Source organism: Phoenix dactylifera, chromosome 8, assembly GCF_051530095.1.
Source record: "Phoenix dactylifera cultivar Ajwa chromosome 8, Ajwa_hap1_PhDact_Kaust_v1.1, whole genome shotgun sequence".
NCBI lineage: Eukaryota > Viridiplantae > Streptophyta > Magnoliopsida > Arecales > Arecaceae > Phoenix > Phoenix dactylifera.
This window is the reverse complement of record NC_143197.1, coordinates 21079611-21105899: the sequence shown is the minus strand read 5'-3', so window position 1 is coordinate 21105899 and position 26289 is coordinate 21079611. Positions and strand designations below refer to the sequence as shown.

At 39.6% G+C, this 26289-nt stretch overlaps 2 protein-coding genes across 2 annotated transcripts; both read right to left on the bottom strand.

Moving 5' to 3' along the window:
• Nucleotides 1-13597: 13597 nt before the first annotated feature.
• On the bottom strand, nt 13598-14175 carry LOC149753027 (uncharacterized). Its single transcript, XM_089924885.1, has one exon. It carries the CDS (start codon nt 14073-14075, stop codon nt 13776-13778), a length of 300 nt encoding a protein of 99 aa, XP_089781011.1. The 5' UTR covers nt 14076-14175; the 3' UTR covers nt 13598-13775.
• A 7314-nt stretch (nt 14176-21489) lies between these two features.
• LOC149753026 (uncharacterized) lies at nt 21490-22154 on the bottom strand. The gene has a single exon (XM_089924884.1). The coding sequence runs from the start codon at nt 21982-21984 to the stop codon at nt 21694-21696; it is 291 nt and encodes a 96-aa protein (XP_089781010.1). The 5' UTR covers nt 21985-22154; the 3' UTR covers nt 21490-21693.
• Nucleotides 22155-26289: the final 4135 nt, after the last annotated feature.

Genomic DNA, 26289 nt, shown 5'->3' with positions numbered 1-26289 from the left:
CTATAATTTGTCATTTTTTTATTGTCCACTAACATGCCAAAATTATTTTCTAAACATTATTTAAAAAAAAATATTTGATATTTTTTTAAAAAAAACCAAACGAGTTCGATATCATCTAATCAAAAAGGATATTTTAAATTAGAAAATTCCAACCAAAAAAAACAACAAGGACAAAAGAAATCTTGGATCAGATCTACTAAAATAAAACAAAAAAAAATGTTGAAGAACAATTACGTGAGCTTATACATTAAAAAAAAGAGTTCAGGACACCTGACGTTTTCCTTATTTGTTATTATTTTATTAAATTTTTGCATGTTCATGGATTATGAGATGGGTACGGAATGTCCAGCTACCATACCACCAAAAACATCCATCTCCTCTTTATTCTATTAGAATACATGGACTTGCGGTGCTCGTTGGTGGAGGTATACGGACTTCGGACTCATCTGATTCGCAAAAAAAATTTATAAGAAACTGGTGCCTAAATATATAATATTTTAAAAAATATTTTTTTATATATTTGATTGATAATGAAATAAATGATATATTATAGAATAATTTATGTTTAGTTGAAAATTTATTTTTTGAAAAAAATATATATAAAATATCTATTATATTTTTAATTAAAAAAGGGTTTTTATCCAATTCTATCTAATATCTTTGCAAAAAAAAAAATTATCGCAATTCTTAGACGATAGGGGTTGGACTTTTCTAAATTCCATATGAATTTCTCATAAAATATGAAAATATTATTTTTATGAAAAATCTATTTTTTTCTATTTTATTTAAACTCTGATTAAATATAAGATATTTTTTTATATTTTTTGACCGTACTTTTTTCCTTCTTTTTCCGAAAACCAATCGAGTCCTTCATGGTGCTTTTTTATTTGAATATTGCATATGGAGCTCATGCACAGAATCAAAGAGGCATCCAAAAAATCTAGAAAAGAATTGAAAAATATAAAGCAACACTGGACTTCGGATGTGCCATTTTAGACAAAAGGCAATTTGAGAGCTCTTCATTTTCACCTCTATTATATGAAATCCCAGATCTACATGGAAAGTAAAGCTGGGAGATCTGGCGCATACAAGAACGTTTCGACCAAATAATAGAACAGATTTTTCCCTACTCTCTGACATACATATATTTCTCTCCTGGATTACCATACATATGATGTATACCGTCAAACATGAGAATAATATTCATTTCTCATTACGATATCTATTAATTGACTTTCCACACTGATTCATTTTTTTATTTAATATTTGGATTCACATTATACGACAGGATTTTTTTTTAATCTGAAAACTATTGAAGGATTGACAATCTGAAGATATGGATTAGTGAAGCTATACTTATAACTTGTTTGGTTCATATGAAGGGGAGAGAAAATATATGGTGTATATATATATATATATATATATATATATATATATATATATATATATATATATATATATATATATATCTCATATTTGATTGAAGTTTTTAAAGAAGAAAGTCGAAAAGTAGCTTTTCTATAGAAATAAAATTTTGATATTTTATGAAAAAAAATCATGATATGAGAAAGTTCAATTTCTACTAATTGAAAATTGGGATATTTTCTTTTCAAAAATACTTTAAGTTTTTCGATAGAATGAGGTAAGATCTTTTCTTTTATTAAGAATATAACTTTTTCAAAAAAAATAGATGTTCAAATAAATATAAGCCACTTTTTTTATGATCAACCAAACATGCAAAGCCCACTTTTTAAGGTATCATATATTCAGACATTAGTTTTCTAAAAAAAAAAAATCTCAATAGAAAAATTTATTCCTACGAACCAAACAAGCCCGTAATAATAGCTTGGTGAGCTGTCATTATATGTACTTAATTGAAAAAAAGCTTCAAAAAGCTCTTATTATCATATCGAAAAAAAAGGAAAGAAAAAGGAGTAAGAAATTCATTGCACAAAAGGGTATTACTATTCATGCAGATACATATACTTGTTTTCATATCCATCGTCTAGTCTCCTATGGATAATGTTTAACAGTATTTTTATAGCTAACAAAGCTTTAATATTTCACCAAATAAATATCATAATTATATGATATGATATAATATCATAATAATTATATAATATATTATATAATAGATATATTATAACATCAATGCAGGTAATCTTGCCATCTCAGCTGTAGGATAACCATTCAATTTTCAGATGCATAAGTAAATTAGTTACACACCTACGAACACCTCTTTTCTGGTTATAGCTGCGACTAGAGGGCAATTAGAAATGAAGGCAACTAGAGAGTCCCAAACTTTCCTTTCTTATCATTCTTCACCTCTTCTACCTAATAATGCTCTAAAGTGAAAGAATTTTAGATTTATTTTTTAATATTACAGATTTTATACTCTGCTGTAAATTATTTCCTTCAAACTTGTCTCTGATTAACATCAAATGCCCCAGCCATTTAATGGGTCACTTTAATTTCAGTTTCCCAGTTAAATCCAAAGGAGGAAGGAGAGAGAACATTTATGCAGAGCTGGAGAGGGAGCAGAGATAGGGCAAGAACAGGGAGTTACGGGTGCAGAAGACCATGGTTTCGGTATCCCACTTTCTGGATCCAATTGCTCTTGATGGGGAGAGTATTTGCCATTCTGACCTGGGGTTGTCCTAAAGTCTCCGACCTCAGTTTGTCCAAAATGAATGACCTCGGTATTGGCTGAGGTGTCATTCTAGTTGGGCCAACCGCAGTGTAACACTAAAGAATACTAAACAAGCCTCCGTTATAATCTGGGCAATGGTTACACCAGTTCATCCATAAATACACGATCGGTGCAATTATCATTGTATGCACATCGCGATGAACCATGACCATGCAGTTAATGCGGGATATTATCACACAGTTATTGCACGTCCCAGTGATTAAGTTAATGAACTCCAGCCCCATTCTATACATAGGGGTGACCAAAAGACCCTCAAGTAAGTAATTTGAAACCTCTGCCACTTTAACTCTCTCTCATTCTCCTATTGTTGTTCTAGAATCCTGCTAACTTATGCTTCGGATGGTTCTTTACTGAAAATCTTTCGGCAAATGGACTTCTTTTTATGTCGGGCTCCTATTTCAGGGAGGTGTCAATAGCCCTTCAACATCTTTCTTCGATTCTAAGCTAGCCTGCTTTCCATCTCGGTATTGACTAACCTCAACCGGGCTTCATCGACAGCCGACCTGATGGCAATTAAGAGGGAGCTAGAATCAAGGTTTAATATGGACCATTTCTAGCATGTTATGACATCTATTTTAGAAATTCCAGAGGTCTTTCATTATGTGAGGTATATAACGAGTTTCTAAAGAGATATTCCACTATGGTAAACATCATTACATAGGTGGTTTGCCGAAGCATCTTCCTATAAAAAAATGGTAGCCATTGTTTGACAGCTTGGGTGGTTTTCGAAACAATTATTATATAGGGGAAGTAATCAAGACCAAGTCCCATCAAATATTCTTATTCTTATGGATACAACTAGGGCCACTGGCAAAATATACAAGTATTTCTTTTTTTTTTTGTTTTGTCATTTTTGAGTGGAGGAACTTGTTGGAGTTTTAATTTAGAAAAATAATTTGTTTATCTCCTAAACTTTAATTATTTTAAATATTTTAAAATATTTTTTTGAGACTTTTTTTTTAAAAAAAAAGTTGTGTTAGTTCTGGATGGTGGCATGAGGGAAGGTGCGGGTTTTGTTATTCGAGACTCGTCTGATAAGGTTGTGGCTGCTGAGGGTAGTCAGTTATTTGACACTTCGGTTCCGCGTGAGCTGAGAGCAGCCGGAGCGGGCCTTCGCCATGCCCGGTTAGGGCTGCAAATGGGTTGGGTCGACCTGTGACCCGACCCGACCCAACCCGCTTAAGACCCGACCCGACCCGCATTTTAGGACCCGCGGGGCCGGGTCGGATCCTAAATTTGGACCCGTTCTATTTTTCGGGTCGGGTCGGGTCCGCCCAATTTCGACCCGCACCCCGACCCGACCCGACCCAATTTTTTTGGATCATTTTTTTAAGACATGCAGGCCATTGGGCCGCAGGCCCGCAGTGATACTGACTAGTGACTACTGTGCTCTGTGCTTTGCCCGCAGCCCGCAACGGATGATATATAAATCATCCGCTTCACCTGTTGGACCCCTTCCTTTTTCTCTCCCATGCGGCGCAGCGGCTGTGCCCTAGGTCTTGACTCTTGAGCTGCGGCGGAGGATCATCTGGAGGAGACGAGGAGTAGACCGCTTCCGTGCTCGGTGCCCTAGATCTCCCGTGCGGCTGTGCCCTAGATCTTGAGCTGCGGCGGAGGATCATTTGGAGAAGAGTAGCCCGCTTCCGTGCTCGGTGCCCTAGATCTCCCGACTTCCGACTCCCCATTCCGCGGATCTCCCTCTTCCCATTCTTCGGCGTCCCAAGGTATGTCCCTCCTCCAGTCCTCCGTATTTTTTTTAGCATAGGTCGGGAGATGGTTCCGGCGAAGGGGGCTTATCCTGTAACAGGGCAACGGCGCCGGACTTGAGGGAGAGGGAGAGGGAGAGGTGGGGGTCGTCGGGGATAGTCGGAAGATTTGGAGGAGGGGTGTGCCACACTTGGGGAGCATCATTTGGGCCTACTTGTTTTATTTTCTACCAATCTGCGAGATCTAACCTAGTTTGCACAATTTTTTTGAGATTTAATCATAGTTTTCAAGATTTTATATGCACGACATTCTCTCTGCTAAAGTCTTCCTTGATCTGGTTTTGAACAGTGCTGTGGTTTTTGTTTTTTTTTTGCATAACTTGTGATATTCTGCAAGAGGTTTTGAACAGTGCTGTGGTCTTCCTCGATCTACTTTCTCATGAAATGATAGATAAATTTGGATTTGTTACTTTTATCATTCATCAGAGTTTTCCTCCTTTCTAATGTTGATTGACTTAAGCAAAGTTTAGGTCCTTGGGTCTTGACTGGAGGATCCATATAGTAGGGATTTCTATAGTTGGCTTTGCATGCTGTAAATTATGAAAAAACATGGATGGTGGAGAATGAATACGCTATAAGCCTATGAAATAGGTTAATGTCCGTATGCCTGTATATTAATTAGCTCCTGTATATTAATTAGCTCACAATAAGTTTAGATTGTCCGCATGCCTGTATATTAATTAGCTCCTGCTAGTGTAAGTGTGTAACTATTCAATTGAAATCTGTACTCTCAAGTTGAAGTTTGTGATGCATCCTTTTGGATTGTTGTTGCCCAGATAGACAACCCAAGAGGGGGGGGGTGAATTGGGTTTTTAAAATAATTTGGCTAATTAAAACTTTGTGGATGATTAATTAAAAACTATAGCAAGTTATTTAATTAAAGCCTAGTGCTGTGAGTAATGTGCGGGGAAGAAGATGAGAGACAATGCACTACAAACACAAAGTTTTATAGTGGTTCGGAGCTAACCCTTGCTCCTACGTCCACTCCCCAAGTCTCACTTGGGAATTTCACTATAACCCCCTTGGATTACAGCCGGTTGTTTTGCAAGCTCACAACCAAACTTGTTGTTTTACGAGCTCACAACGAACTCGGTCGGTTTTCCCAGGCTCACCGACTAGAACCAACCCCGATTGTTTTCCCGGGCTCACAATCAAACCCTTACACACGTTGGTTTTAACTTGGCTCACCAACCAACCTTAAACCCCTTGATTCAATCCCCCGATTGAATCAAGTAAATACAAGAGATAGAAGAAAACAGAAAATAGCTTCTCAAAAAGCAGATTTAAAACAATATAATCGTAAAGGAGTTAGAAGCCCTCAAACGCTTTTAAGCTGGTGAAGAGGTATGGCTTCTGGAACTCCGGTCTCCTCTTGAAAGAGTGGTCGACTTGAATGCAGGAGGAGGAAGCTTTGATTGTTGGGAAGAAGTTGTTGGAGCAGTAAATGCAGATCTTCCCTTTTTCGTTTAAGAGCACTTGGAGAGCTTGAAAACTTGAATGCTTGGAGTGGAATATCTGTTCCCTCCCTTGCTACAGTCCTCTGTGGCTATTTAAGCCAACCCCCACAGAAACTAGCCATTACTCTGCTTTTTCTGGCCGTTCTGCACACTCTGCGCAGCCTGACAATATGACTGTTGGTGGGTTGGAGTCGACTCGCGCGATCAGGAGTCGACTCGGCTGTAGCAGGAGTCGACTCACGCTTTTCCGGAGTCGACTCGGCAACTGTTCCAAATTTGAATTAAAGTTGCCGTCTTGACTGGGAGTCGACTCGTCTTGACCTGGAGTCGACTCGCCAACTTCTGGAGCTGACCTGGCAATTTTGGAGTCGGCTCATCCACTGAAGTCCGTGGATCCAATTTTGAATTTTGTCCACTCGAGTCGACTCGACTGTCCTGGGAGTCGACTCGAATCTCAGAGCCCGAACTCCCGATTCTCTGTCTTTTGGCTCATCCAGTCTTGGAGTCGACTTGAACTTCCTTGGAGTCGACTCGGCTCTCAGTTTCCGAAAGTTGGTCTTCTGCCTTTTGACGTGAAGCTTGTCTCGGAGTCGACTCGAGCTGTCTGTGAGTCGACTCGAATCTCAGAGGCAGTAACATGGTCTTCTGTCTGTTGATGGTCGCTCAGTCTCGGAGTCGACTCGCGTACTGCGGGAGTCGACTCGAATCTCAGAGTCCGAAAATCGTTCTCTGACTTTTTCCTTGTGTTCCTCTGAGAGTCGACTCTTACCTTCTTTGGAGTCGACTCGAGCTCGTGCCAGTGAACTTGATACGCTTGGAGTCGACTCGTGATACTCGGGAGTCGACTCGAGTCTCAGACTTTGGTTCAGCAGACTTCTTACCTTATCCAAAATACTATGAACCAAATCTAGAGACACTTGGACAGGATTTTCACTGAAACACTCAATTGAATTCATTAGTAATCACAAGATATACTCAAATGCTTTGAGCTCATCAAAATCAAATGGGGTTTTAATCAATCACTCCACAATCTCCCCCTTTTTGATGATGACAAAACTTTGAGTATATGTAAAATGAATTGCTCATAAATGTCTGATAATTTATCCAAATCCATAAATCCATAAATTTAATTTATCCATAAATGAATTCAAATGTCTGATAATTTAATTTATCCAAGTTTGAAAGGAGTGAAACATTAAATTTCGGAGTTAAAGCTCCCCCTTTCATTTGGAATTATATAAGCCTTCATATTATGCAATCAATTGTTTGGCTTATATGTCATTAATGATTTAGCTTGATTAAAATTCAGATTCTCCCCCTCAACATATGCATTCAACTATGTTTTGATTCTCTGAATTTCCTTTTAATGCTTTGAAGTTTTTGAACTGAATTTTATCTTTTTAGAGAGAAAATCTGTCAATTTGTTCTTGAGTAGGATTCAGCTAATCTCCGAATATCCCTTGAATAGATTCTGGAGATTACTCCATTAGGAGCCCCAAAAGAGTGATAATGAGCCTCGAGGTACCGAATCCACTTAGAACAAATTTGAGTGTGTTTTTAAGAGTTTATCTTTTTATTTATTTCCATTGATTTCTTTTACATATTTTTTCATATTTCTCCCCTTTTACACATTTTATACATATTTCTCCCCCTTTTTGTCATCATACCAAAAAGGAGGTAATCACACACAATCAATCATAAAGCAAAGCACATAATTGAAGATAAAATGTCTACTCATTGTATTGATATGAATGTGAATACATGTGAGAATACAATAAGTAAAGCAAAGTAAGACAAAACACAACTCAAACACATCTATGTCCTCCTCGAGGATGAAGCTCCCCCTCTCGAGGATGCATCTCCTCCTCTGGAGGATGTGGCACCTCCTCTCGAGGATGGTGCTCCTCCTCTCAATCGGCTCTGCTCCATGAGGAGGGTGACTGCATCTGTCACATGTCCGAGCTGCGTGATAATAGACGTGGTGGCTCTGCTATGTGTAGTGGAGAAAGTTAAAAGAAAATCTAAGATAAAAGAAAACAAAGAGAAAGTTCGATCTCCCTTCTTTTTTCTTTTTTTTTTTTTTTTTTTGCTAAAGCAGGTGGATCATACCTGACGAGTATAGATACACCCAATAAAATCGAAAAACAAAATATCTCGAAGTGCCAGGGACAATTCTCCATCTCCAGCCCACAGGGTACTACCGGGGTGACTGGCTACATAAGCAGCCACCTAGTCCGCAGCTCCATTAGCTTCACGGAACACGTGCTTGGCCTGGAAGGCCCCTTCAGCCCCCACCATTATCCAAATATCTCGGAGCAAGGGGTGGGCACTACTATTACCCCTAGGCCCCTCCGGACTCAACTGATGACTGTGGCCGAATCTCCCTCTAGGACAATGAAACCGATCCATAAAACACATCGGACATGAGGAAGACCCGCTCAAGCAGCCCTCAGCTCTGTACCCGAGATCGATATGTCGAAGAGTTGAAGAGTTGACTGCCCCTAGCAGCCATGACCCTGACAAACAGGTCTCGAATAACAAAACCCGCGTCGCCCCTCATACCTCTGTCCAAGACAGACCCATCGAAGTTGACCATAAGAAAATCTGATCTTCCTTTTGGCTTTCCCAATCTTTTGGATTAATTGATTGACATCCAAAGCTTTCCCTTTCCCATGTTTCCTTTTTCTTTTTGGGTTCGTCCCCTTTCCCTTGTTTGTCTTGCTCCTGTTGTGCTTCAAGCAGAACTGAATTCGATATAAATCACTAAATTTCAGACATCGAAAAACTCAGTTAAATCCCTCCCTTCAAACTTTTAATGTATTCTCAAAATGATATATACTTATAGATGCATAAATAAAAAAAGTTAAGTTAAAAAAATTAGCCGAGAGTTGGGTCCATAACAGCTCAAGTACATAACTTTCTCCAGGGCCGGCTCCGTCCTCTTGGCTCCCTCAACCGGTCATTTGCTCTTTTCTATGGAAGTGGACATCCAGTTGGCCAACTTTCAAAAATCCACTCTCAACTAACTCTAGATGCCGCTCCCCGAAGAGATCTCCATTGCTCTAACTTGACCTGAATCGCTCAGAGGAGATCTCTGGCTATCGAACCAGATCAGGCACAAGTAACCAACTCGAAGCCCTCTCTTATTGTTAAAATTATATAATTGATTAGGATCATGTTTGATTTGTGATTAATCGTGCCAAATTTAGTTGACCTTCCAAATTTCATCTTAATTAATTTATAATTAATCGTGCCAAACTTAGTCGGCCTTACCAAATATTTTTAGCCTCCTAGTCTATATAAAAGAGGCTCCTGTACATTATAATAGACAGGTAGAAATGCAATTTTTTTTTTTTCAACATGGTATTAGAGCCACCGATCACGTAATCTGCTGCCGTCCTCTCTTCCGTTTTTTTGTGGTCATCATCGTCGCACGTAGATCCTGTATTTTTTCTACCTCGTTTGGCGGTAGCCGGGGCTCCGGTCTTAGCGGCTTTCAAAACTTTCTTTTTCTCATCAATGTCTTAATAAAATCATAAACTTCGGTCTTTCTTTTCTTTCTCTTAAATTATTTTTTGTTATTTTTTTATTATTTGCTGAAGGAAAAAAAAAAAAACCGTGGAAGGTTTTTGCTTCACGTGGCGGGGCTCAGGGGGCTTAGGCGTGACCTCTCTCCCAAGTTTTCTTCTCCCAAGCCGAGAAATCCAAAAGCTTTCTTCTTCTTCCCGTGTGGATTCTCTGTTGCGGCGGCTCCCGTGAAGGAAGGGGAAAACCCCGTCGCCAACCGGCCCCGACCAAGGTGGAGATCTCTCGCTCTCTAGTCTGTGCATGGGCACCGAACCTCCTCTGTTTCTCTCTTTAATCTCTCCCTCTATCTTTTCTCTCTCCATGGTCAGTGGCCGAGCCATTCGCATGAACTTAGGACCCAATTACCTTTTCTTCTCTCTCTTTCCTCTCTCTCCCTCTCTCTCTCTCTCCCAGCTGCTCGATGGATGTACAAGATCGTCTCTTATTTTCTCTCCTCACTGAGCCTCCTCTCTCCTCCCTTGTCTCTATCTTCCATTGAGATCAGGCATCTGTAAGGGAAGCCAGTTGAGATCAGGCATCCGAAAGTGGAGCCGGTTGAGATTGTCGGAAGAGGGTGGCTCGAAGGGGACCAGATCAGGTGGATGGATCTAAATCTAAGGCCTCTCTGCTTCTTTTCTTTTTTTAAAAAAAAAATATACAGTGCCAATCTAAGCTGATGCGGAGGGATATTATTCATCCGGTCCATATCAAAGCTAGTAGATTCGGTCCATCTAATAATTTCTCCATAAAATGGCTACAAAGCAGGGCAAGGAAAAGATTTGAAGCTAAAAGTCCAACCACCTTGCCACCAAAAACATCAAACCATATCCCTTTTATTTTACTAGAACTCCTAGGCGTGCTGTGCACATTGATGAGGTATGTAAACTTCCGAAAAGAAAAGAAGGCAGCACTGGACTTTGACCCTGAATAGAAGTATATATAGCATTTGGCAATTCTTTTGTGAAGCAAATCTTATGATGGATACATGCTCTAACTCGGACTAATCTTAGGCTCCATCTTGATCCTCATGATTGGGCGCTTGCATGGAACGAGGATGATCCTTCGAACGATTGTTGAGCGGGTTTCCGTTCTGTAAGCCCAGCCAACGAGCTTGCAGGTGGACTTGGCGCCAATCGGACCAATCCGGGGGTTTATGAGTAAGCTTCAGAGCCTCATCCAATTGTCGACGACGCCACCTCTCGCGCGCTGCGATCCCACAAATGCGAAGCGTGTTCACCCGAAAATCCGTAAAATTAACCTGTTCTTCCTCGTCATAGGCCCTCATGCTCTCAGAATCCATCTTGTCTCTTCAGTATTGGGGAAATAAAAGATAAAAGGGAGATGTAACTGTTTGCCGTGTAGTTTGATGAGAAAAAGATCGATAGAACTTTGGAAGGAGACAGAAGATTTATAAAGACATAGTAATAATAATAATAAAAAAGTAGAGGAAACTGAGGGAATTGAAGTAATTGCTAGTTTTGGGCTCCGTTATTTTCGTGATACCGGGGGCTTCGCCGTTCCTTGTATGAACCTCGCATGCCTTCTGCAGGCATTTTAGGTTTCCCCGTTTGGGGCCTCTTTCGTAAGGGTGGGCATACATTGGAATGGATTTGGGTCATGATTGGTTAAGCTAAGACAGGACTACCGTTTACTAACTTGTCCTGATTGGCCATTCTGTACGCCTCCCCAATGTACGCATGAATGGAGATACATGCATAAGTATGAGAGAAGTCATTCCCAAGGATTCTCTTTTCCTTTTATTATTTCCTTTTGCTATCTCCGAAGAAAAAAAAAAAGGGGTTAGATTCGCATTTTCTCACGAATCATGCACAACCTCACCTATTAAAGTATGAATGATATTGAATATCATAGCTGCTACATATTATATTTACAATTTTGATACATCAGTTTAAATCAATTTCCAAAAATCATGTAATCTGATATTTAAATTTAGTATTTGTATCAAATCATAAAATTTTGCTATTGTATTATACTATATCTGGTTCCTAATATCTTTTCTATAATAATGGCATTTTATTGTTATATTCCACTATATTTGGAGGCTCAACTTGTATATAAAGCACACCAGTGCCATGAATAAAACAAACAATTCAAATCTTATTTTCAATACAAATTTCTCATTCTGAATTAATACATATATACTAGATTCTAAATTTCTTATCAAATTGGATTTGGATTCTCTACACACCCAAAATTGAAGGGAAAATAAAGTCATTATGGAGGAGAAAATATAGATGCCACGATAGGATATAATACTGGAATTGGATGGATAACAGAGAAACAAGCGAGCCATCGGATAAGAGAAAGAATGTCCAATAGAGTTGGTGAAGCCGGCATCGGAATAGAGCTGCTCCAAATCCAGGAGACCCATGTAGTAAAATCACCTTCTAGGCAAAATGTAATCGGCATGCAGGTGTTGGGACAGCAAAATAGAGTCCCTCTCATGCTCTCCATTTTTTTTTTGGTGGGTAATAGGAGGGGAGGGGGAGGGGCAGAACTCCACCCGCATAGCAGCCCCCACTGGCCCTCCTTCCACCAGAGAATGTTCGATGCGGGTCGTAAGTTTCCGCGTGCCCTCTCCAACCTAGGAGAAACCCCACTAGGCCATCCACGTGTGAGTACGTCACCCCAGCGCCACCTTAGTACTGATGGAAGGAAAGTATATCCATACAGAGCCATCCGGGTGTAGGGCATGCGGTCTCCTGACAACTGGGGTGGAGTCCAAGCCCCCTTACTACTAGGCTACCACCTTGGTGGCCATTGAAGGCCTACAACATCTTTTTACCTTCTATATTCCTTTCTAGTTACATCTAGGAGCAAGTAGCAATAACTAAAATGCACCAACTTTTCCTCCAAGGCTTAACTATTTTTAGCCTCCAAATACCCGAGAGGTCACCAACATGCTCAAGATTCCATCAAGCAAACTTGGTGCTGGCGGAGTTTACTTGTATCGCTGAGGATTCACCTTTCGGGTTGGCCAGAGACATTTGGAGCCTCCCTCCTGCTTCTGCAGCGTCCAGATCTATGTTCGTAGTCTAGGTGCCCCTATTCTCTGGGTTTATGAAGGTAAACTTTGATGATAGTATGGCTGAGGATGAAAGATGTGGAGACGCAAGTTTCATCATCAGGGATCATGAGTCTAGATTAGTGGGGGCTAGGGGCCAGCAAATCTTCGACCCCTCTATGGTGTGTGCTGAGCTTAGAGCCATCTGGAAGGGCATTTTTTTTGCCCGATGGACTTTGGGAGCAGAACGACTCATTCTCAAGGGTGACTCGACTCCAGGTGATCTACTGGATTCGGGGTCAGGAACGTGCAGGCGAGGGCAGGCCTCTGCTTCCTGATATACGCAGACTACTGGAGGAATGTGGCTTCCAGTAGGCCATGTATGTCTACAGGGAAGCAAACAGTGCAACAAACTGAATTGCTTCCTATACGGCTCATCATTCTGAAGGGTTTATATGGACGACTCGTGACACGGTGTCGGCTCCGTTATCTGTTCTTTTGTTTTCTGATATTATTGGCTGCATCGGCACGCGTAAAATGTAAACTGCTGTTATATAAAATAATAATAATAATAATAATAATAACAACAACAACAACAACAACAACAACAACAACTTGGTGGCCGTAATTATATCAGGTAATGCATATCCAGCGAGTTCTATGTTGCTTATCCAGCGAGTTCTTTCTGCCTGTGGGGCCCGTCCTTTAAAGATTGACTGCTAGGACCATATCCATTGCATCAATGGATAATAGACCTTCATCATGGTTCGCCAGCTAAGGTACAGTACTGCATCTAAATGCTCCATTCTCCTCTAGCATGGTGACATTGCCAAATAGGCCGACCACCTCCGTGAAGGCACACATTCAGGTGCTTAAAGATAAATATTTTGGAGAATTATTGTTGTGTATCTCTTAATTTTCCTACATAAAAGGAGACATTACATGTATCCAGTAAGGCGTTAGTAATAAAGTGTTCTCAATTTGGTCCGGTAACTGGCTTCCTCCAGTCCACTGTATCCTAGTGAGGACCGATCAAAATCAAATGCCTCAGCCATTTAATGGGTCCATATCGGAATGAAAAACAATCTCGTACTGCAATTCGGGAGGAAACAAAAATACACGAAGTCCATTTCCAAAAATCGCAGTATATCTCTAAACTCATGATATTTACAAAGTACTCAAATAGTTGGATGCAGAGACACCCAAACAGAGACTTGTTATATTTTTGGGTCTCCCCTGCTTCCGAAGTCCTAATTAGGACCCCAACAGCTCAAGTACATGACTTTTCTCAGCGCCTCCTCCGATCGCTTGGCCTTCTCATCGGCCCCCTCCGATCCTTTCCTCCTCCCAATGTCAGAAGAAGAAGAAGAAGAAGAAGAAGAAGAAGACGCCCTCCTGGTCTGAGGGAAGGAACGGATGTTGTTCTTGGCTTGCTGGTTGAGAGATCTGATGGCATAGTTCCAACGGCACAGCCCTGCTTGGTCCTTGAGAGCTTCCACAGCTCCCATGCTCGCTGCCACGATCAAAGAAGCCTTGCTTGGAGAGCACATCTCTTCTCTCTCTCTCTCTCTGTGAGTACTCTGAATTTGAGGAAGATATGAATGGAGGAAAGTAGTTTGTTTTGGCGAGCTTGTTTTGACAAAGCTGGAAGGAGAGTGTATATATAGAGGCCGGCTAAAAGATGGGATGGGAGAAAACTGGGGACGAGATGCTGCCGGTTTTGGGCTTCCCACGGTTTCCCAGAGACCTGGGGCCATTGTTTATTTATTTGTAGGCTAGCTGAAAGCAGGCAAACAGGGCTCCAGCAAGGACAGGGTAAAAATATATTAAATAACGGAAGGCATCTAAGTTAATTGGCATGCAGTTTTGAACTTTATTGACCGCGGACAAGAGCCAGCTAGCCGTCATGCCCTTGTAGGTGGATTGGATAATAACTTTCATTAAGAAAAAAATATTTATTATTAAAGCTTGATTGGAGCTAGAATCCGGCTGTAACATGAACCATTTGCAAATAGTGTCAATCAATAACCAACCCAAGCATATACTCCACATTAGTTTGTTACTTAACAATAAATAATGTCAATAGAGGGGGTTGATTATTTGCAAATTCTAATCATTAAGACTCTAATTTTTCCTACCCTAACACGGATACTGTCAGCTGGCAACTATTTGTATTGTTTTTTTTTTCCCACGTAAGCTTTCATACCATGTATCTAAGTTGGCACATTTTTTAAGTTGTTACACACATTTTACGCAAATAAAAATCAACTATTTGTCCATGATGAAACACAACTTTCCGCTCCTAAATCAAGTCTTGCTTGGATGTTAACCCAAGATGGGACTCGAGTGGTGTCTAAGCAATCTAGCAGTCTTTTTTTTTTTTTTTATGGCATAGGTATGACATAAAAAAAATATAAAAAAATAAATTTGACATTGCTTTTTCTTTTTTTAAAAAAAATAGAATGACAGAATCTAATGAAGAAAATTTGTTTAATTATCTTGTTTTTGTTTTTTAAAATAATTTTTATTATTTCTAGAAATAGTGGAAGTAAAAAAATTTTACATCTCCTTTTTTTGAAGTAGATGTTCACCCTCTTCTCATCCCCTCCATCATACCTTCTGATCTCGGCACTGCTCTTTTGCCTCTTTAGTGCCTTCACCGCCCTTCTGCCTTTTTGAGGTCTTCACCGTCCTTTTACCTCCTCTTTGTCATTGCCCGCATAAATTTGGGGGAAGTGGCTTAGTTTCTCCATTAGTCCTCAATTTAAGAAATAGAGTGCAAAAGCTCCACTCTGTTTGATATGAATTCAAAGAGAGTTTTTGGAGGAACAAATAACTTGTTTTTGGAGCTTACTCTGACAAGAAAGTTGGAAGGAGATGACGGATCTTTATAGCTATAGTGACCGAGAAAGGAGGTATGGAATAAACTAGGGGTGAATAAAACAATCACACCAGTGCCATGAATAGAACCAACAATTCAAATCTTATTTACAATACAAATTTCTCATAGTATCAGAGAAAATTTTTTCTTGATCAATCAACACCTCTTTTTTGTTCTCCTATCATTCTCCCAGTGTTTATTTTCCTTGACCCTCTATTCTCCATTTGATAATCATAGCCTCTTCTATTGCTATTTCCAATTCTAGTATTGATATAAGGTCACCGTTCTCCACCACTCAGATAACCCAGGCAAGGTCCTCATCTCTTAAGTCCTCACTGGTGACAGTTATCCTTTATGGAGGCGTGCCATGAAGACCGCTCTCTTACTCAAGAATAAAATTGATTTTACTGATGGCTCGTTTGAGAAGTTTGACAAAAATTTGGCAATACCTAATGCATGGCAACGCTGCAACACCAAGGTGTTTTTCTGAATTTCGAACACAGTCCAAAATGATGAGGTATGTAAACTTCACCGTGTTTTTTCATTTAAATACTGCGTGTGGAGTTTATGCACAGAATCAAAGAGAGAAAAAGAAAAGAAAAGAAAGCAGCACTGGACTTTGACCCTGAATAGAAGTATATATAGCATTTGGTACCTCTTTTGTCAAGCAAATCTTATGATGGATACATGCTCTAACTCGGACTAATCTTAGGCTCCATCTTGACCCTCATGACTGGGCGCCTGCATGGAACGAGGATGATCCTTCGAACGATTGTTGAGCGGGTTTCCGATCTGTAAGCCCAGCCAACGAGCTTGCAGGTGGACTTGGCGCCAATCGGACCAATCCGGGGGTTTATGAGTAAGCTTCAGAGCCTCATCCAATTGTCGACGACGCCACCTCTCGCGCGCTGCGATCCCGCAAATGCGAAGCGTGTTCACCCGAAAATCCGTAAAATTAGCCTGTTCTTCCTCGTCATAGGCCCTCATGCTCTCAGAATCCATCTCGTCTCTTTAGTCTTAGGGAAATAAAAGATGAGAGGGAGATGTAAGTGTTTGCCGTGTAGTTTGATGAGAAAAAGATCGATAGAACTTGGAAGGAGACAGAAGATTTATAAAGACAGAGTAATAATAATAATAATAAAAGTAGAGGAAAAAGAGGGAATTGAAGTCATTGCTGCTTTTGGGCTCCGTTGTTTCCGTGATACCGGGGGCTTCGCCGTTCCTTGCATGATCTTCGCATGCCTTCTGCAGGCATTTTAGGTTTCCCCGTTTGGGGTCTCTTTCGTAAGGGTGGGTATACATTGGAATGGATTTGGTTCATGATGGGTTAAGCTAAGACAGGACTACTGTTTACGAACTTGTCCTGATTGGCCATTCTGTACGCATCCCCAATGTACGCATGCATGGAGATACATGCTTAAGTGCGAGAAAAGTCATTCCCAAGGAATCTCTTTTCCTTTCATTATTTCTTTTTTCTATCTCAGAAGAGAAAAAAAGGAAAAAAAAAAAAAGGTTAGAATGGAATTTTCTAACAAATTTCTTATTAAATTTTATATTCATATTGTCAGAATTATGCACAATTTTATCTATTATAATATATATGATATTGGATATCGCAGCTGCTCCATATTGCCTTTACAATTTTGATACATCAGCTCAAATTAATTTCCAAAAATTATGTGATCTGATTGTGGTATTCAAATTTAGTATTTATACCTATAGAATTTTGCTATTGTGTTATACTATATCGGATCCGTAATATTTTTTCCATAATAATAGCATTTTATTGTTATATTCTACTATATCTAGAGGTTCAACTTGTATATAAATCACACGAGTGTCATGAATAGAAGAAGTAATTCAAATCTTATTTTCAATACAAATTTCTCATTCTGAATTAATACATATACATACTAGATTCTGAACTTCTTTTCGAATTGGATTTGGATTCTTTGCACACCCTGAATTGAAGGGAAGATAAAGTCATCATGGAGGAAAAAATATTGATGCCACGATAGGATATAATACTGGAATAGGCCAGATAACAGAGAAGCCAATAAGCCGTCGGATAAGAGAAAGAATGTCCAATAGAGTTAGTGAAGCCGGCATCGGAATGGAGCTGCGCCAAATCTAGGAGACCCGTGCAGCAAAATGTAATCGGAATGCAACTGTTGGGACAGCAAAATAGAGTCCCTCCCATGCTCTCCATTGAAAGGACAACACAAATAATGATGGAATAATTAAACTTAATGAATCATAAATCATACCTTGACTCGCTGAATCCATCTTGAAACTTCGAGATGCGTGCAATCTGATCCGCAGCCTGCGATTAATAGGAATTAACTCTGATGTGGACAGAGATTAACGAAAGCGAAATATCTTCTGGAGAGAGAGCTCTTAATATGTGTATTAGAGAAAGAGTCTAACAGGCTATTTATAGCTCTCTAGGGACCAAATGCCGTAGGTGGTTATACCCATGAAGTGTCACCTCCCATCAAGGTAACCCTTCACTACTGCAAAATTACCTTAATACCCTTAAGATAATTAGAATTTACGTAATTCAAGGGACACTTGTCAAATGTGGGTTCTAATTAAACGGGATCAGGGTTTAATTAAAAACGGGATCCAACATTCTCGCACTTGGACCATATTGACGCCATTTGTCAATGTGGGCCACAACTTGATGGGATCCCAATATTCTTCCACTTGGACCATATTGACAAATCAAATATCCTTAGCACTTGGATTTTATAATCTTTATATGCGTATTCTTTCTATTCTGATATCAATTTGGGCAAACTTTATGTTTGACTACTTTAAGAATAATAATATGAACCATGGCAGAAATAACACCTATTTGATTGGCGTATAACATTCCATGATCACTATATTACTAAACCATCATAGCCAAACCCTTATGAATGAACTTCTCATAAAATCCATTTTTTGGTCACAATTTCTGCAACCATAGTATGCATAAACCATATGAATTCATTAAAGCAGAAAATACAACAAATGTTATTTACAACTATCTGAAATGTGCATAATAATACATCAATTAATTTATCCAGAAATGCCCTTTTGACCAACATGCTCCTTATGCAATCTCAGGACTATTGCTTTGGTCAAAAGATCTGCCAACTTAAGCACAGTATTGATGTATTAAACTGAAACTTTATGGTCATCACATTTTTTTCTTTATAATAAGATATTTTACCCCTATGTGCTTATTTTCATTGGATATCTTGTTATTCTTTATTGAAAAAACTGCTACTAAATTATCACAAAATAACTCTATGGGCTTTGAAATAGTATCCACGATCTATAGACCCGTGATAAAGTTTCTCAACCAAATAGCCTGTGTAACTGCATCATAGCATGCCAATAACTCAGCCTCCATTGTTGAAGCAGTTGTCATCTTTTGCTTCAAACTTTTTCACGAGACTGCACCACCAGCTAGTAGAAAGATATAACCTGATGTTGACTTTCTACTATCTGGACATCCCGCAAAGTCTGAGTCTCAGTATCCAACTATCTCAAGAGATCAGATTTGTTGTATGTAAGCATATGATCTTGAGTTCCTTGAAGGTATCTCAATACTTTCTTAGCAGCTCTCCAATGTTCTATGCCTGGATTAGCTTAAAATCTTCCCAGTAATCCCACAACATATGTTATATCAAATCTGGTACAGACTTGAGCATACATTAAAGTTCCAATTAGTGAAGCATATGGAAATGCTTTTATATGCTCCCTTTTAATTTCATTTCTCAGAGATTGTGATTTGCCTAACTTTTTGCCTTTAGTAATAGACACTGGGCTTGGTTTGGAATTTCCATGCCAAGTCTATCTAACATTTTCTTAATGTAGGCCATTTGAGATAGACAAACTTTTTCTTAGATCTATCTCTATGACCTCAATGCCGATGACATTTTAGGCTTCACCCATATCCTTCGAGAGAAATTGCTTAGTTTTCCTAAAAAATGCCCAATCACTATTGACAAGCAAAATATCTACATATAGGACTAGAAAAATAAATCGACTCCCACTAATATGAAGAAATATGCATCTATCAACAATGTTTTCTATAAAGCCAAAAACGTATAAATGACATTATTGAACTTAAGATACCACTATTGGGACGATTGTTTGAGTCTATATATATACTTATTTAGCTTGTAAACTTTATGACTCTGTCCTTCTGAAACAAAACCTTCAGGTTGTTTCATGTAAACTTGTTCCTCTAAATCTCCATTGAGAAATGCAATTTTCACATCCATTTGGTGCAGCTCTAAGTCAAAATAAGCCACCAAAGCCATAATTATTCTTAAAGAATCCTTCTTTGAAACTCGAGAGAAGGTCTCATGATAATCAATACCCTTATTTTGAGTAAATCCTTTGGCAACAAGTCTGGCCTTATGTCGCTCTACCTTGCCCTTGGAGTCTCTTTTGATTTTAAAAATTTATTTGCAGTGTACTGAAGTAGCTCCAAGAGGTAGTTCAACCTGACTCCAAATATTATTTTTAGCCATAGAATCTATCTCATCTTTCATAGCATCTAACCATTTGGAGGAATTTACTGAATTTATAGCTTGTGAGAAATTTATTGGATCATCTATATTTTCGATGTCATAATCGCATTCTTGAAAGTATATTATATAATCTGGTGGAATTGGAGATCTCCTTACCCTTGATGACTTTCTTAAAGTTGTTTCTTGATCCACTAGTTCTATAGTTGGGCAACATTCTCAGTGATAACTGGCACAGATTCAAGTGGAACATTAATAGTAAACTCATCCTCCTCCAAATTATTATCAATGATAGGTGGAGGAATCATTGGCTGCTTATTTGAATCTTGCACACCATATGGAGTTTGCTTTTCCTCAAAATTAATTTCTTGAAGTTTTATACTTTCACTGATTTGGTCATTTTCAAGGAATCTAACATTTCTTGTCTCCACAATTCTCAAAGTATGATTAAGATAATAAAATCTGTATCCCTTGGACTTTTCTGGATAACCAATAAAATAACAACTAATGGTTCTAAAGTCCAACTTTTTTTCTTATGGGTTATACACCCTAGCCTCAGCTTGACACCCCCAAATGTGTAGATATCTTAAACTAGGTTTCCTACCTATCCAAATTTTATAGGATATTTTTAGGACAGCTTTAGTAGGAACCATGTTTAGAATATACGCAACGGTTTTTAAGGCATCACCCCACAGAGAAATTGGAAGAGTTGAGTGACAAATCATACTTCTTACCATCTTCATTAATATTCGGTTTCTTTTTTCTGCAACTCCATTTTGATCAAGAGCACCAGGCATAGTGTATTGTGCAACTATATCTTACTCTTGAAGAAGTCAAGCAAATGGACCTAAATTTTATCCAGTTTCAGTATACCTTCCATAGTATTCACCACCTCTATTTGATCTCACAACTTTAATCATTTTACTAAGTTGTAACTCTACCTCTATTTTGAAAAGCTTAAAAGCATTTAATGCCTCAGCTTTATCATACAATAAGTAGAGATACCCATAGCGTGAGTAATTATCAATAAAAATGATAAAATATTTATGATCAATAAAATATGGGATCAAAAAAGATCCATATATATATATATATATCTGTATGTATGACTGTGGTAATTTTATCAGATAGTGCATATCCAGCGAGTTCTATGTAGTTTATACCATGATAAAGGACCACTTCTCATCATGCTAAGGGTATTTAGTGCGAGTTCTTGCTGCCCGTGAGGCCTGTCCTTTAAAGATTGACTGGAAGGACTATATCCATTGCATCTGTGAATAGTAGACCTTCATGATGGTTCACCAGCCAAGGTACCGTACTGCTTCTAAATGCTCCATTTTCCTCCAGCATGGTGGTATTGCCAAATAGGCCTGCCAATTCCGCGAAGGCACACATTCAGGTGCTCAAAGATAACTACATAAAATGAGACATTACATGTATCCGGTAAGGCGTTGGTATTAAAGTGTTCTCAATTTGGTCCTCTGACTTCCTCCAGTCCACTGCATCCTAGAGAGGACTGATCAAAATCAAATGCCTCAGCCATTTAATGGGTTCATATCGGAATTCAAAGATCGCATAGCCACACAAGTGAAAAAATCTCGAACTGCAGTTCGGGTGGAAACAAAAACATACGAAGGCCATTTCAAAAAATCGCAGTATATCTCAAGGCTCATCATATTTACAAAGTACTAAAATAGTCAGATGCGGAGACACCCAAATAGAGACTTGTTATATTTTTGGGTCTCCCCTGCTTCCGAAGTCCTAATTAGGACCCCAACAGCTCAAGTACATGACTTTTCTCAGCGCCTCCTCCGATCGCTTGGCCTTCTCATCGGCCCCCTCCGATCCTTTCCTCCTCTCAATGTCAGAAGAAGAAGAAGAAGAAGAAGACACCCTCCTGGTCTGAGGGAAGGAACGGATGTTGTTCTTGGCTTGCTGGTTGAGAGATCTGATGGCATAGTTCCAACGGCACAGCCCTGCTTGATCCTTGAGAGCTTCCACCGCCGCCATGCTCGCTGCCACTATCAAAGAAGCCTTGCTTGCAGAGCGCATCTCTTCTCTCTGTGTGTAAGTACTCTGAATTTGAGGAAGATATGAATGGAGGAAAGTAGATTGTTTTGGTGAGCTTTGATCACACAGCTGGAAGGAGAGTGTATATATAAAGAGGCTGGCAAAAAGATGGGAATGAGATGCTGCCGGTTTTGGGCTTCCCACGGTTTCCCAGATACCTGGGGCCATATTGTTTATTTATTTATTTGTAGGCTAGCTGAAAGCAGAGTAACAGGGCTTGAGAAAAATATATTAAATAACGGAGGGCATCTAAGTTAATTGGGACGCAGTTTTGCACTCTATTGACTGTGGATAACACCCCGCTAGCAGCCATGCCTTTGTAGGTGGATTGGATAATAATTTTTATTAAGAAAAATTGATTTATTATTAAGCTTGATTGGAGCTAGAATCTAGCTGTAACATGAACCATTTGCAAATGGTGTCCATCAATAATAACCAACCCTAGCAATAGCTGGATTGGCATCTACTCCACATTAGTTTGTTATTTAACAATAAATAATGTCAATAGGGGGGGTTGATTATTTGGAAATTCTAATCCTTAAGACTCTAATTTTTTCTACCCTAACATGGATACTGTAAGCTGGCACCTCTTTGTTTTGTTTTGTTTTTTTCCATGTAAACTTTCATACCATGTATCTAAGTTGGCTCATTTTTTAAGTTGTTACGCACATTTTACTCAAATAAAAATCAACTATTTGTCCATGATGAAACACAACTTTCTGCTCCTAAATCAAGTCTTAGATGTTAATCGATGATGGGACTGGGGTGGTGTATAAGCAATCTAGCAATTTTTTTATGACATAGGTATGACATGAAAGAAGGTAAAAAAAATAAAATTGACATTGTTTGATTTTTTTCTGTTTCTTTTTTTAAAAAAAAAAGTGAAAGAAGAGTCCGACGGATTACTGATCTAGTTAACAAAATAATTCAAATGCCCTCATTTCTTCTCTTTTATCTATTTGTTTGAACTTTTCGTAATTATGTCACTGGTTGGCACCCTTATTGACTTGATCTTGGGAGAGGTATTGGATTCAAATTCTGATCATGGCAACATTACGACCGTTACCCAAATTTAACTCTCTCCCAATCTCCACTACTATAGTTTCAAAATGGAACTTGTGCAGTATCTCAATATTTTGGTTATCAACCACCAAAAAGTTTTCTTAAAGATCATGAGGCATTAGTCTTCTTCATCCATTTAGAGATCTAAATCAGGATTTTCTATTCAAGAATACCTGAGATTGAATTTCCTCGAAGGATAACACGACTCGAGATACTCTAACCCTTCATCATTTGCATCTAATTTTCTTTAGAGATAGTACCATTCGACAAACACAACCGTGACAATGTCGAATTTTCTTAAGAGATAACACGACTTGAGACTTGAATGCGACCCTTGAGAGGTAACACTAGTTAAAAGATTTGGTTCCTGACCTCTTGCAAACAAGCAAGGAGTTGCTTTCACTTAGCTATCACTCATTTTATTTGACTACAAAGGGAAAAAATTCTGTGGTATAACCCTGTTTGATATTGAAAAATATTAAAACAATACCGCAGATAGTATCTATCTGAGAAATGGTTAAAAAAAGTCAAATTTTAAATTTGAAATTCTAAAATGTTCTTCCCCCCTAGCCCAAAAATAATAAAGAAGAAAATTAAAATTACAAAAAAAAAAGGTTGAATTCTTTTCCTTATAGTGCATAGATTTTGAAGTAGTGTCATAAACTTGTCTAGAATATTTTCAATATAGTTTTCCTAGGACTAGAAAAGTACAAAGCCCTGTGAAATATTAGGATGAGCATTGTAGAACCAAAATATGGATTAAACCTATATTTCTTGCATCTAAATTATAAAGCTTTACAATTCAGTCAGTTGAAACCTTCATTTCTAAATCATAGTTGTCCCATGCACATTCATATAATTGCTCTATGAATTTCAATTATATATATTTAAAAAAAAAATATGAGGACCCTTGTCCCGCCTCGAACCCATCACCCGGGTCCGGCACGCGACCGGCCGCATGAGCCCTAGAGCAATACTCTAAAGATCATGCAAGGCCTAAGATAAACAACAATTCCAATAAATCTATAACTAATTAATTAACTCAAATTGACAATTCGACATGTTTAAATAAACGATCGGTTTAATTACAAGATTTTCAAATGTCCTACTATAAAAGATAAGCTGCTTCTATCTATCTAGCAGTCAGACTCCATGCTGATCTCATTTCTCGTCCCACCCGATGGACTCTACAAATCCAGTGCCTCTGAAAAAGAAAGTAAGAATAGTATGAGCTTTTCCAGCCTAGTAAGAATCCCAACAGCCACACACAGTAAAATTCATAAAATAATCAATGCATCAAATATATGTCATTTCATCATTTTCAAAAGGCTCAACAAATAACAAATATATACACAAACCATTTTGTATACATAAATCCTTTTTTTCACATTTCGTGATTCATTCACGTAATACCCTGATTCCCAAGTCTTCAGAATTTTTTTTACTTCTGGCGTTGGACTAACCAAGATCATGACCCAGTCCAAGACTGCACAAATCCCACGCATAAGCTCATGGCAGCTATCCCACGCGTAAGCCCGTGGAGGCTATCCTATGCATAAACTCGTAGAGGCTATCCCACGCGTAAGCCCATGGAGGCTATCCTACGCATAAGCTCGTAGAGGCTATCCCACGCGTAAGCCCGTGGAGGCTATCCCACGCATCAGCTCGTGGCAGCTATCCTACGCATAAGCTCGTAGAGGCTATCTCATGACAAGGTTAGTCCAACCCACATTACATGTCTAGTTTTACATGTTTAATCACAATTTCATCACATCACATATTTTCATAAATTCTCAAAAATATGTTATTTCTTCCCAAATGAATTTATCTCAATATTTTCATTATAAACACAATGCACGCCTCAAAGGTTTCGTATCAGCTCATAAAACAATAACAACATAATTATGAAATAAATCCAACGATAAATCAAATATATGTATAGAAGTGCTCAGATGTAGAGATTCTTACAGAAATTGTAGACTGACTCAATCACGGATCTGAGTCACAACCTACTCGCTGGGGTGCTGAGTCCCCTGATCAAAATCTCCTGGCACCGCTGACTCTTCCCCTACAACATTAATTATAAATCACAAACTAAATTATTTAATATTAAAATATTCTGAACCATAATTCTCATCTGTTATGGGGTCCATTATCAGGTCCCCTAACATCTCAATCCTTCCAGATCTAGGGTAGTCGGGATAGCCCGACTCCCACCTTGTACCACTAGCCTACGTCGTCGCCAGCCATAGCCGCAGCCACGCCGCGACGATAATCGGTCCCGGTGAAGAGACCAAAAGAAGGGGTGGATGAGAGAGAAGGATTCTTCCTCCACCTCTTTGGTCCAAGGGCAACAGCCAGGGTGGCTGTGCCCTCACCTTCCCCACCCTCAGCCACCATTGGCCGAACCATCGCCGGCCGCCCCTGCTGCAGTCGCCGGCGATGGTGGCCAGCCAAGAGAAAGAGAGAAGAAGAGGTCTCCTCCTCTTCTTCTTCTTTTTCTTCTCCTTCTTCTTTTTTTTTCTTCTTCTTTTTCTTCTTCTTCCCCCAAAAACCGACCCAGGGTCTCTTTCCTCCCTTCCCCCTCCTCCCACATCAACCGGAGATCCACTGGCAGTGGCTCGGCCCCCACCCGACGGCAACCCCAGTGGCCCTCGACCGCCGTCACCATCGCCGCCGGTGGCCAGCCGACGCGAGAGGGAGAGGAACAATGGGATCACGAGGAAGAAGGCCTCGGATCCCCCATCCCCCATCTTCAAATAAATCATAAAACCCCTCACACAGACCCGATCAACCCCGCCGCCATGAATCCCGGCCAATTCCGGCAGCCGGCGGCGACGGAACCCGGAAGAGAGGAGCCGAACAGGGGTACCCTGTTTCGGACCTTTCTTCGATGATCTCACCGGCCAAATCCCCACCAAAGCCACCCAAAATCCAAGCAATGAAGTGCAAAGAAAGGATCCACGCTTACCTTGGTCCGATGGGTGCTCCGGCGGCCTTTCCGGCGAGGAATCGGCGGAGAAATGGAGGGTCTTCACCGAAGGAAAGAGGAAGGCTTTCCCCCCCTCCGCGGCTGGCCGGATCTCCCTCTCCGGCGCTCGATCCCCTCCGGCGAGTCGCCTCCCCCGACGACCGGCCTCCCCTCACGCCGCCGCCCCACCCCCTTCACCCCTCTTCTTCCACGATGGTGCTTAGGGCACGATCGTAATAAGGGGAATGGGCCCG